Genomic DNA, 13,613 nt, shown 5'->3' with positions numbered 1-13,613 from the left:
CTTTTTTTTCAGTAGGGATCAGTGGAAGGGAGAGAAGATAGATTTCTGTTCATTTTTTAAAAAGCGAGTGATAGGGTAGTGCTATAGATGGGCACAGTGCACATTTTCAGATGGGCTTACTGTAGTATTAATTTTGTTTAGTTGTTTTGCTGTTACAAGAGATCTCTTACCAAATGTGAGCTATTTGTGAATCTGTGTAATAGGAGAACGAAAGAAATAAAACTTAAAAAACAAGGAAGAACTGATCAGAATCCCATCTCTGACACATCCTGGCCTGCTGGGCTGCCTTGAGCAAGGCACTTAATCTCTCACTAGGGGCTGACCCGGACCTCTGGAGGGAGTTTCCTCACTGGGAGTTCCCAGCACTGACAAAATTCACAGGTCCAGACACACATACATACACACACACGCACACACACGAAATAAAGAAAAAGACCTGAAAACATGAAGGTGTTAAAGAGAATCCTTAATAGTCAATGACAGAGAGATGAGAGCAGAGATGGAATAAGCCTGATTGCACTGACTGTGACTTTGGAACTAAGGAATGGACAGCAGCAAAATCCAGAGCAATACAAAGAAAAGAAGTCAGGAAGAAAAAAAAAATAGGCATTTTGGTTACTGCCTTCTGGGAGTTAATAAGGGCTGCAAGAAAACCAAAAAACTGAGTAATGGAAGTTTCTTGATTTAGATATGCAAATACACTCAGGTTCTGTGGTTTTGTCTGTCAAGGGAGTGGGAAATCCCTCTCAACTTGTGAAGGGTGTAGACTTTAGTAGATTAGCCCTAAGAAGGGCTCGAGAGTTGCCTGAAAAATGTGGAGATGGTTAATCAATTGATTCAGGGTCACACAGCTAATGTCAGAGGTAGGATTTGAACCTAGGTATTGGCTCTCTGCCCACTCATGATACCATGCTTCTTCTATCCACATGCAATCTTCTTGTCTTTATGTTCTTTTTTATGTTTATGAATGAGAGAGACGAGAGCAAAGCCTTCTAGCTCCCCCATTACATTGTGAGCTTCTGGAGGGCAGGGATGTCTGCTTAGCATGATGGCTGACAGGTGGCAGGCATTTAATATATGTTTATTGACTGACCCATGACTGACTCTGAACCCTATGGGAAACACAGGTTTAAGAATCAATACAGATACCTTCGTAACACCTAAAGACAGTCCAGAAGCAGGATAGAGAAAGAAATTCCATTTTAAATAAATGTAGACAATATAAAATACTTGACTATCTATCTTTAAAGACAAAGCCAGGAATTGTATGAACATGATCACAAAACATTTCTTATACAAATAAAGTCAGATCTAAACAATTGGAAAGATGTTAATTGCAAAAATGTCAGTTCTACTTAAATTAATCTATTTATTCAGTGCCATACCCATCAAACTACTAAAGAATTAATTTTTGGAGCTAGAAAAATAATAAAATTTATCTGGAAGAACAAAAGGTCAAGAATATCAGGGAATTAATGAAAAAAAGTGAAGGAATATGGTCCTTATCAAATTATCAAAATAGTCTGGTACTGGATAAGAAATAAAGTGATGGATCATTGGAATAGCTTAGGTATACAATACATTGTAGGAAATGACCATAGTAATCTAGGGTTTGATAAATCCCCAAATCTAAGCTTTTGGGACAAAAACTCATTATTTGACAAAAAGCTGGGAAAACCAAAAACAGTATGGCAGAAACTAGATATAGACCAACATCTTACGCTGTATACCAATATAAGGTCAAAATGGGTACATGATTTAAATGATACCGTAAGCAAATTTGGAAAATAGTTTATGTGTTAGATCTATGGATAAGGGAAGAATTTAGGACCAAATAAGAGATAGAGAGCATTATGAAATGTGAAATGGATAATTTTAATTATGTAAAATTAAAAAGTTTTTATACAAACAAAACCAGTGTAACTAAAATTAGAAGGAACAGAGGAAACTGGGAGGGGGACTTTTATGGCAAGTGTCTCTGATAAAGACCTCATTTCTCAAATATATAGAGAACTGAGTCAAATTAAGACTTCAAGTCATTTCCCAATTGATAAATGATCAAAGAATGTGAATAGTCTTTCTTCTTTTTCTCTTCTTTTTTTTCCTTCTTATAGGCAAAGAAATCAAAGCTATCTATGGTCATATAAAAAAGGCTCTAAATCATATTTATTAGAAAAATGCAAATTAAAACAGCTCTGAGATACCACTTCCAACTATCCGATTGGCTGATGTGACAGAAAAGGAAAATGACAAATGTTGGAGGACATGTGGGAAAACTAATGGAGATATGAATGTATTGTTGCCAGAGTTTTGAACTGATCTGGAGAACAATTTGGAACTATGCCCAAAGGACTGTATAACTGTTGACTCACAATACCACTACTAGTTCTATATCTCAAAGAGATTTTTTTAAAAAGGGAAAAAACCTATTTGTACAAAAATATTTATAGCAACTCTTTTTGTAATGACAGAATTGGAGATTGGGGGATGCCCATCAATTGGGGAATGGCTGAACAAGTTGTGGTATATGATTGTTGTGGAATATTATTGTGCTATAAAATATTATGAACAGGATGATTTCAGAAAAATCTGGAAAGACTGCAATGAACTGATGCAAAGTCAAATGAGTAGAACCAGGAGAACATTGTACACAGTAACAGCAACATTGTATGATGAACAAGTGTGAATGATAACCTTTCTCAGCAGTACAAGAATTCAAGACAGTTCCAAAGGGCTCATGATGAAAATTACTATCCATCTGCAGAGAAAAAACTGATGGAGTCTGACTACAGACCAAAGCACACTATTTTTTGCTTCTTCTTCCTTTCCTGCCTCCCTCCATCTGTCTTGCTTTCTTTGTTTTGTTTGAGTTCCCCCCCCCCCCCACAAAATGACTAATATGGAAACATTTTTACATGATTGCACATGTATAACTTGCATCAGGTTGCTTATTGCCTCAGGGAGGGAAGGGAAGAAGGGATTAAAACTGAAAACTTAACAATGAATGTTAAAATTCATTTTTACATGTAATTGGGAGAAAATATTTTTAAAAATGGACCCTGAAGACAAGAGCCACTTGTCAGGGGGTTTTAACCTTTTGTGTCCTGGGGCCCATCAGCAGTCTTCTGTCTCTTGGGCCCCTCCTCAGAACCCTGTGTTTAAATGCATAAAATTTAAAAAGAGGGCTACAAAGGAAAGCAGTTCTATTTGAATGCAGTTGTCAGAAATCTATTTTGGACCCCAGGTTGGAAGGTTCTGTCCTAAGAGGTGCTTGGGAGAATAACCATGGGATCTTTCCTTGTCAGCACTGACTGTTCCTTTCTGTTTCAGTCTGCTGTCATTAACACCATGTGCGGCTACAAAACAATTGACCAAGAGGTGAGTCCTTTTAAGTTGTCGGACCCTTGTGCTCCCTTCTCCCCCTCCCCCAGTGCTGATAGGAGGGTCCCCAGCCATGCAGGCTGCTCTGGGGGCTTCAGGAGAGCTTTGAAACTAGCCAGGGTCATCTGCAGTCTGTGATGGGGAGAACTGAGGTCTGAGAAGCAGCAGATCTGGGTTTGAGGTCCAGTCTGGAGACTTCCTCGTTGTGGGTACAGGTGTTTCCCCTGAGTTTTTACAGAAAAGAAAACTAGCTCAGAGAGGACCAGCGACTTCCTCAAAGTGCCACCCCATGCTTCAAATGCAGTATCTGTCTGAGAGAGATAGAAACAGAAGGAAGGAAAAAGGAAAAAAGAAAAAGTGGAGAGAAGGAATAAAAAAGGAAAGGAAGGGAGGGAAGGAAGGAAGGGAGAAAGGGAAGAAGAAAGAAAGGAGGGAAGGAAAGAGGGGAGGGAGAGAAGAAGGCATTTTCAACCTCCAATGTCCCTTGCCTCACTGGGTGCCCAGGGAGGATTCTAGGACTCTGCTCAAATTGTGGGAATTTTGACATGAGAGGACCACATGTCACATCTGGAAGGGCCCTTAGATTATTTGATGATGGCTGGCAGTTTTATTGAGCTGCAAAGTTCTTTACATATATATAATTTTATCTGATCCTCCCAGCAACTCCCCATTTTATAGATGAAGATACTAAGCCTGAGAAAGGTTAAAGTGACTTGCTGAGGGTCACCCAGCTGATAAGTGTCTGAGATAGGAGTCTGACTCTTAGTTCACTATGCCACTTATAATGTCAAAACTAGAACTGCCAGGCCTAGAGGCCTGAGGGCTACCCCAGTCTTCTTACCTCACCTCCCGAGGTCTTCGGTTGGCCAAACCGGATGCTCGTATGAGAGAAAGGACGTTCCAGAGTCGAACAAGGGTTGAGCTTTATTTCAAGGTCTAGTTACAAGTGCAGGGGAATTCTTCCTTAGGAGGGAGCGAAGAATCTCCCAAGGAGGCAAAGATCTTACAATAAGAGATTGGAAGTAGAAGTGTAAGTGGGGAGAGAGGGGGAGGGGAGAGAGGAGAGAGGAAAAGCGGAGCCTTGTTGTCCTGTCCGCTCCGCGCCCCTCCGCCCAAGAGAACTTTCAGGCTTTCCTGATCCTACTTAAACTCTTCAGCAGCATAGTTTGCATCTGAATACCGTGCTGTTAGATAACAATAGTGTGCCCAGATCCGGGACAATCTCGAGGGCGGGGAGAGCTCTCTCCCATCACGTTTCTCACGGGAAGAGGCGGAAATACACGAGATAGCTCAGTTCACCTCGATTCCCAGTCGTTTCCTGGGGGGTCTCGTGAGAACTCTAAGATTTAGAAGTTCCCACCTTTACCCGCCTGAGACTGTCCACCTGGAATTGAGCTTCCATCCCCAGCATCTCCCCCTTTTTGTTTTGCGCTGCGCGCACATGGCTCTAGAGCAAACAGTGGCTGGAGGCTGAGTGGATTAGGAAGGCCTTTAGCATATGAGTACCCCACAACAAGACTTCATTTACACAGAAATCTGCAGCTAGCACAACTGACAAAGGGAGGCGTCAGACAAAACAAAAATGAAGCTAAATGGCTGAGTTACAGCAAGAGAAAGGGCAATCACTAATTCCAAAGCATATTCTAAGAGAAGCAGCTAGTGCTGGCGCCTTACACATCACCACCCCCTCAGTCATGCAAATGGATCTCAGCGGCCAAGCCTGAATGGCCAAGCCTGTGGTATTCAGGCGAAAAGTTGGTCATCTCCCGAAAAGTTGGTCACCCCTTCCCCCACCAATGTCCTGGGTTTGTGATATCAAAGTCCTCCTTCAGCCGCTGGAAAGAGATGCCTAGATGGAGTGGTCAGCGATGTTGGGATGAGTGCTGCTTCCTCTCTGGGCAGCAGGGTTAAAGCTGTCATCAGCAGACTCAGGTGGTGCATGATCCTTCTCTGGGGTCTCCGGGCTCTCTGGGGTCTCCGCCTCCTGTGTCTCCGCCGTCTCCGACACCGGTTTACACCTACGGATCCTTCTAATGGGAATCCATGCATTCCCTTTTCCTGTGGAGACACAAACATACCCTGGACCCCATATTAGTATCTTATACGGACCTTTCCATTTCCCTGAGGCCATATCCTTTACCATGGCCCATGTGTCCTTATTTCCAGCCTGGGTATTACTTTCCTTGCGGGGTTGTCTTGGAATAGTCACAAAATGTCTCATAGCTGGAGTAGTATGTGAGTTTTTTGAGACAGCTGTATCAAGCTCTGATTGTGTTAGGCAATCTCTTAATCTCCCCCTTTTTTGTTTAGCGAGAATCGCCTTTAAGGTGAAATTGATAAGGCTGCATACTGGCTGTTTATTTTGGTATAGCTGCTGCCAGGTGCTCACAAATGCTTGATTAACATCTGTAAGGAGCCTGAATTTCCCGGATTTTTTCTTTATAACAAACACAGGAGCATTCCAGGGTGACTGTGATGGCTCTATATTTCCTTTTTTTAATTGCTCCTTAACCAATAGTTGTAGTGCCTGGAGTTTTTCTGGAGTCAGGGGCCATTGCTCCACCCAAATCGGTGTGTCTGACTTCCAATTCAAGGGTGGGGACTCCAGTGCAACAGCAATGGCCCTTACTAAAAATTTGATAGCTTCATCCCCAGGCGGCTCATGATGTCCCTGCCCCAGATGTTAAAACTAAGTCCTGGAATCACCAACGGCCATACGGTCCCTTGGCGATCCTCTGCCTCCCACTTTACTGGGTGCATTGTCTCTAAGGTATTTTGGCACCCTCCTATTCCCCACACTGGTCTCTGGCTTTCTTTAAGCTTCCAGTGCCGGGGTACTGAGCGACTGCTAAGGCAGGTCCTATCTGCTCCAGTATGGAGCGTGCTATAAGGAGGCGCAGAGGGAAGACACGGTACATTCTCCCCTGCCTCGCCTTTCCCATCCGCTAGATGGAGCTCTGAACCTATTTTTTCTCTACACTCCTTAACTTTCTGCTCGCCAGGGTTCTCCCCTCCCCTCTCTCCGCTTCCACTCTCATTCCAATCCCGCCCTGGTCTCTCCGGCCCTTCTAATTTAATCACACCAAATATCAGGAAATCTAAATCCTCCAGCTCCCCGGGGCATAGTTGCTCATAAGCGGTCATTTGTTCTCCGACTGCTCCCCATCTTTCTCTTGATATTCTGGTCTGCTTGAGCCAAGGAGAAACTTTCCAAATCCTTTTACAAAATTCTCGGAGGTCGTTTAACTCTATAGTGACCTCCGCCTCCCTGCATTCCCTGTAAAGTATCTCAGCCCAGACCTCCTGTTCCTCTGGCTTTATTACTGGCAATTGATTCCCCATCCCTGTCCTTTTCCCATGGGTGTGGGAAGCTACTCTCACTCTTTCTCTCCTTCTGAATCTAGGATTCGGGACTCGCGTCTTTCACAGCCCCTTCCGGGTGTTCCCAAAGCACCCAGGATATCTGCGCTCCCAGTCCTCTGTTCGGGGCGCCAACTGCCAGGCCTAGAGGCCTGAGGGCTACCCGAGTCTTCTTACCTCACCTCCCGAGGTCTTCGGTTGGCCAAACCGGATGCTCGTATGAGAGAAAGGACGTTCCAGAGTCGAACAAGGGTTGAGCTTTATTTCAGGGTCTAGTTACAAGTGCAGGGGAATTCTTCCTTAGGAGGGAGCGAAGAATCTCCCAAGGAGGCAAAGATCTTACAATAAGAGATTGGAAGTAGAAGTGTAAGTGGGGAGAGAGGGGGAGGGGAGAGAGGAGAGAGGAAAAGCGGAGCCTTGTTGTCCTGTCCGCTCCGCGCCCCTCCGCCCAAGAGAACTTTCAGGCTTTCCTGATCCTACTTAAACTCTTCAGCAGCATAGTTTGCATCTGAATACCATGCTGTTAGATAACAATAGTGTGCCCAGATCCGGGACAATCTCGAGGGCGGGGAGAGCTCTCTCCCATCACGTTTCTCACAGGAAGAGGCGGAAATACGCGAGATAGCTCAGTTCACCTCGATTCCCAGTCGTTTCCTGGGGGGTCTCGTGAGAACTCTAAGATTTAGAAGTTCCCACCTTTACCCGCCTGAGACTGTCCACCTGGAATTGAGCTTCCATCCCCAGCATAGAACAGTCTTTAGAACCTAGAATCTAGAACATCAGGAGTGGAAGGGTCCTTAGAACAGGGAACATCAGAGCTGGGAGGGGCCTTAGAACCCGGGATATCAGAACAGATTCTCAGCTGGTAGGGGAGTGCTTTAGAGAGCCTCTTGTTCTTCTCCCAATGTAGAGTCAGAAGGAACCCTGGGGCATGAGGCAGAGGATCCAGATTCTAATCCTGTTTGCTCCACCCTTTTGCTGTGGGATACTGGACTGGTTGCTTCCCTTTTCTGGGATTTGCAGGAAGGGAGGGAGAAGTTTAGCCCAGTGACCAGATTGACCTGGGAACCTGTAAGGTATTTGTGATCTGTGATTCTGTGAAACCAGTGCCCTTCGAGGGGTCGAGGGGGGTGTCCTAGCACTGCCTCCCCCAAACACCCTTGTTCCTTGACAGCGCCTGAGTGTCCTGGATGTCATCTACATCCGCGGCTGCACCAATGCTGTGATCATCTGGTTCATGGACAACTACACCATCATGGCTGCTGTCTTGCTAGGCATCCTGCTGCCCCAGGTGAGGTGTCCTTTGGGCGTTCACAGGGAGCCCTCTCAGAGGGCTACCCCACAGGAGGGGTGGGAGGGCTGGGAGGATGGCAGGAGGCAGGGAAAGTATTAACAATAATGGCAAACAGAGGTAGGATTGGGGAGACAGAGGACAGAGCACTGACCGGAACACAAAAAGACCTAAGGTCAACACTTACCCCTGATACTGACAAGCTGAGCAAGTCCCTTAAGCACTTTCACCCTTGGTTTCCTCCTCTGTAAAATGGGGATGATGATGGACTGTGGTGAGGATGGAATGTGAAGCACTTGGCAAGCCTTGGTATTACTACCAGTACAACCACAATGAAAGCGTTAGGAGCAAACCTGTGATTTCATGGAGCTCTGCTGATGAGGCTCGCTCTGCCAGGGCAGGCTGGCTCCTTCTTGGAAACTTGGAGCGTCAGGGAGTCTCCTAGAGCCCCAAGAGACTGAACTTAGCTAGCATTGGCAGCTTGTGTTTGTCAGAGTAGGATCTGAATCCCCATCTTCCTGGCTTCTGTGCCTGTGCCGCCTCTCCTGACTGATTAATAGTCATCATAATTAGCATTTACATAGTGTGTTCAGATTTTTGAAGCTCCTTACGCAGGCTTCCCCTTTGGGCCTCACATCAGCCTGATGTTCTTGTTATACCCCCCATCTTACAGATGAGGACACTGATGCCCAGAGAGGAGCTTACCTAGGGCAGTAGCAGGATTTGAACCCAGAGCCTCTGACTCCAAAGACAATGGTATCCTATACCCTAGGGGTAGCAGAGGGTTTGAGGGGCTGTTTTGGGGGGGAGGGGTAGGGAGCCTCCCTCCTGCTTTGCCTCCCATTTACCTTTTCTTCCCCAGTTCCTAGGTGTGCTGCTCACTCTTCTCTATATCACGAGGGTAGAAGACATCATATCTGAGCACTCGATCACGGATGGCCTCCTCAGGGGGGAGAAAATGTCAGAGCTGGAGTTTTCAGGAGGCGGCTGCTGCATGTGTTATCCAGGGGAGCATCCTCAGGTCCTGTGACAGGCCCTTCCACCAGACCCCTGGGAGTAGGGAGAAGGGCAGGGAAGCTGTGCCCACTGGGGCAGAACTGGGCTGTCCCTTCTTCCACCACCAGGCCTCTGCCCCTGGTTCCAGCTCCCTCAAACTGTATGGACCCTGTCCAGACTGGGAGTGCAGGAGTGGCAGAGTCCAGGGGGAACCCAAGAGCCCATGCTCCTCTTTCCCAGGCTTCTCTGGGACTTGAAGGGGAGTGAGAAGTCCTCTTCCTAACCCAACTCTCCCCCTTCTCCAGGGACAAGGAGGCTATCTGACTGGAGCCCCAGTCCTGTTGGCTCACTCTTTATCTCTTGTCTGATGCTGGTGGGTCTGTGGGATGATGACTAAGCCCTAGGGGCAGCTCTGGGGGTCTCAGAGCCCTGGGGTCTCCCATCCTCCAGCCATTGCCCTGGGGAGCATCTCGCACCCCCAGTTTCTGTCACCTTACAGATATTGGTATTGATTCTGGGTATTGATTCAACTTCTGTTCTAGACCTATTCAATGAGGCCTTGTGTCCTCTTTCTTCATCCCACCTGAGAAGCTCAGGGGCCAAAAAAAAAAAAAAAAAAAAAGGAAAAAAAAGAGATTTCTTAGTTAAGCCTGAGATGCTGTGTGTGGGAATAAGTGAACGTTGCTTGAGCCTGAACTGGTGCATCAGGGACTGGTCCTGTGGCATTGAAATTAAATTGTGACTATTTTTGTATTGATTTCTAAGCGAGTGGAAGAGGGGTACGGATGAGCGTATTGATGTGTGTGCCTGCCTCGTCCCCCAGCTGATCATTTGTACCATAACTTTGCGATTCTGTCCATTTTCACTATGTCCAGTGCCTTGAGCCCCCATTGAGGGTTGCTGCTTTGGGGATTCCATTTATATGTGACTTTTGTAACTGTAGAGTTTTATATACAAATAACAGGCTTGTTTGATTAATTTGAATCACACACTCTGGGTTGTTTGTTTGTTTTTCTTTTTTTCCCTGATTCCCCTCTGCAAGCGCAGCCCTGCTTCTTAAAGGTGGTCAAAGCATTCTACATTGGGCCGCTCATCAGCACACAGGATTAAGGGTCTTCAAGTACCAGGCATTAAGCCAGGTCCTGGGATTACTCAACAAAAAAAGGGCCAGCCTCTGCTTTTGAGGAGTTCGTCCTTTTAGGGTGGGAAGGTGGAAGACAGGGAAGGAAATAGAAAACCTATGCCAAAAGCCCTATATATACCAAGTTCTGGGAATGCTAACAGGCAGGGACCAATCCCTTTTTTCAAAGAGTTCACCCTCTCATTGGGAGAAACAGCACCAAAAAGAGCTCAGCTTTGGGGCAGGTGAGAAAAGCCCAGAAGTCCTTGGGCTCTGTTAGGAGGTTCCATGGTAGCGTCCACACCACTTGTGTCAAACTCAGGAGACTGCTAAATCCTATGTAGGGATTTCTTCAGGCCTTGGAAAACACACATTTACATATTTCTTTAATTGGTTGTTCTTATTAAAAGTTTCCCCATACATTTTAATGTGGTTAAGCTCACACTCAGGAGAGCTGTGGACCTGATGCTGGACACGGTGGAGAGTCGGATACTAAGGCTTGGTGGTCCTCCATTTCTGTGGATGTAACAGAGTTGGGGCGTCCCATCTCATCCAAAACCTCCGAGTAGTCAAGCTGCCTGGGCGAGTTCTGGGTGGCCATGTTTGTGGGTCAGGGTCTATGGGGGAAGGCAGGTGGGCAGTATGATCTGGTGGTGCCACGTCTTCCCATCATCAAGCCTTATGTGGGATCAGGAGTCATCTGAGCTAAACTGGGGTTGGATGTCTGATGAGGCAGGTGCCACAGGTATGTACTAGTCCACTAGACTAGGTGAAGTGTCTTGTCTGCGATGACATCACTAACCTTGGACTCAGAATTTGAACCCAAGTTCTTCCTGATCTCAAGTCCAATGCACTTTCCGTCATACTGCACCCCCATCTTTAAACTGTGGCATTCCATGAATTACACCATCTAGCCTGTGTAAAGAAGCTGTAGTTCTGGCTCGGACTTCTGCTTTACAAAGCTGTGTGATCTCTCTAAGAACAAAGGTTCTTACCCTGGGATCCACCGACCCCCACTCTGTGGACAGATGCCAGAGTGGTTGGGGGGCTTGAATGGGGGAGAAATTCCATCTTTATTTTAATGTAACTGGTTTCCTTTGCAATCCTTTGTATTTTATTTTCTGCATTTAAAACCATTATTTTGAGAAGGGGCCCACAGGCTTCACCAAGCTGGGCCAGAGCGATCTGGAAAGCGTTGAAAGCTTCTCCTCCAAAACTGAGTCGCTGAGAAGGTGTCTATGCATTGATGAAGGGGCTTCCTCACCTGGGAGTTCCTTTGGCCAATGAAACAACTCTTGCTCCTGTTCTGTTCCCCATGTGCCACGCTCCGTGCTGAGTGCTAGGGTTCTAGGAGACAGACATAAACTAAATGGCCTCAAGGTGTTAACATTCCCCAGGGGAAATGGAAATGGAAATGATCCCCTTCTCTGCTGCTCTTCCCACTTCCTTCTTCCACATTCTTTATGCTTCCAGTCTCCCCCTGCACTATGTCCTGTCTCTGAAGGCCACTGTCAGAATTAGCTAGAAAGTATTACTCCCCTGTCCACAAATCTTACCTCAGCAAGAGGGGAAGAGAGCTAGGAGGAGGCTGGTGTGAGGGGTGCCAACAGTCTGTAGATGAGATGGAGGGAAGCGTGAGGGGGTGGGGGCTGGGGGAAGGGAAGGTAGAGTAAGCTGGCCAGGAGATGTTTGCGGCAATCCATTTATGGAAATCTTTTCTCCCAAGTAGATAAACCTCGGGCAGGAAGGGCCCTGGAACCTAACATATCTGTATATATGTATCACTCAGGTCCACAGGATTCTGCCTCTTCACCTTTAGGGAGTTTATTTTAGACCAAAAAAAATTATGAGTTCAGTAGCAATCATGTTGACTCTTAGGTGGGAAAGTTCCTAGCATTTAGTGGAGGTTCTCTGTAGTTAGTCCTAGGCCTCTTTGTGATTGAGACAAAGCTGAGGTTACTGGAGACATCTGGGTAGTGAAGGAGCAGATTATAATATAGTGGCTGTGGTGGGCAGGTATGGTACCAAGGAGGAGCTTTTCTCAGAGCTTTCCTCCATCCTTGAGGAGGTGGGCACCCTGGGGGCCTCAGCCAGGTCTTGTGCTGAGCTGCTTACTGAGTCATCAGCCAAAACTGCCCGGCCTCCATCCCCCCTTGGCTAGCATGCTCTCCTCCTGGACTTGTTGCTCACCAGAACTCCCCAGTTACAGCTAACTTGATGGACCCAGAGGCCACAAAAAATCCCTCACCCAAATGCAACTGATTTTCTTGTCTGCAATCATTTCACTTCATCCAGTGGCTTGGAAAGACTTTTTTCACCTTTAGTCTAAAAAGCTTGTTGAAGTTGATTGAGATGGGTTTTTACTTAGTTAAGGTATCAAGGCTCAAATGTGGGTAGTTTAGGCTCAGGCCTTATACAAACATATCCCTGAACTTGAGAATAATCCTTGGAGGTGGTTATTGTAGGCATGAATGTTCCAATTTTACAGGTGAGGAAGCTGAGATTTGAAAAAGCTAAGTGATTTGTCCAAAGCAATGGGAAATCAAAGGTCTGCAAAGCACGAAGGGTGTAAAAAGATCCCAAAGCTGTTTATAAAGCTCGTTTCCAGAGAGATTTTGCCTCCCACCCCCACCCCATCTTTTTACCCAAGTGTGTGCACACATGCCTATATACACATTTTGTTTTGACTGGACCTTGATTTATGAGCATGGATTGGTGTCTGGTCTACAATTTAGACTTGGAGAGCTGCCTGGGACACTGGGAGGTGGTGATGCCCTCAGGGTCTCATAACTGGGATGTGTTGGAGGCAGGACTTGAAACCAGGACTTCCAGCCTCTGAGGCTGGTTCTGTTACCCCATACCCACTATTCCTGTATAAGCCCAGGAACATCTGTGTTAGTCAAAAAGCATTCAAGTGCTTACTATGTGTGTGTGTGTGTGTGTGTGTGTGTGTGTGTGCGTGTGTGTATGTGTGTCTACATATGCAGAGAGACATTTCTGCTCTACATTAAAAAAAAATAATTGTAAACAGACTGATAAAAATGGGATGGGAGCCAAGGAGAAGCCTCCATCTCTGGAGTCTATGTGGAGGCTGGATGACTGCATTTGTTGGAAATGCCTACGTATAGAGGATTTTCCTGCTCTGCTATGCATGGACTCTGTTCAAAGCCCTTTACAGCCTTAAGTCATCATGTAAATACTACTAGTATTGTTTTTATGATACAAACCCCTTTCACCTTCTAAGACTACACACACACACTGAGATAACTTGTACTGTGCTACCCTCTGGTGGAAGATGTTGATATTAGCCCTCTCTCCCCTCAGCTCCCCTTTCTTATTGTCCGGAAGATGGGGAAGCCTCCCGTGAGTGCTAAGGTCAGGAAAACTGACCGATTCGATCCATCCACAGGCTTTTAATGAACAGCCCAGCTCCAAACTAGGGACATAATAAGGATAAAGAAACAT

The 13,613-nt window shown here is 46.1% G+C and overlaps 1 protein-coding gene across 6 annotated transcripts in view; it reads left to right on the top strand.

Moving 5' to 3' along the window:
• TSPAN15 (tetraspanin 15) overlaps positions 1-10,017 on the top strand; it is a 76,218-nt gene extending 66,201 nt beyond the window's left edge. For 5 of the 6 annotated variants that reach the window (XM_072628750.1, XM_072628751.1, XM_072628755.1 and 2 more), the window contains 3 exons: positions 3,331-3,378; positions 7,916-8,032; positions 8,895-10,017. In XM_072628750.1, the coding sequence (XP_072484851.1) occupies positions 3,331-3,378; positions 7,916-8,032; positions 8,895-9,062 (333 nt within the window). In that variant the 3' untranslated portion in view covers positions 9,063-10,017. Of the gene's footprint in view, positions 1-3,330; positions 3,379-7,915; positions 8,033-8,705; positions 8,789-8,894 lie in introns of all 6 variants that reach the window. The other variant, XM_072628753.1, reaches the window with a different exon arrangement.
• Positions 10,018-13,613: the final 3,596 nt, after the last annotated feature.

This window comes from Notamacropus eugenii, chromosome 1 (assembly GCF_028372415.1).
Source record: "Notamacropus eugenii isolate mMacEug1 chromosome 1, mMacEug1.pri_v2, whole genome shotgun sequence".
NCBI lineage: Eukaryota > Metazoa > Chordata > Mammalia > Diprotodontia > Macropodidae > Notamacropus > Notamacropus eugenii.
The sequence above is the reverse complement of the archived record's forward strand: the minus strand, read 5'-3'. Positions and strand labels throughout refer to the sequence as shown.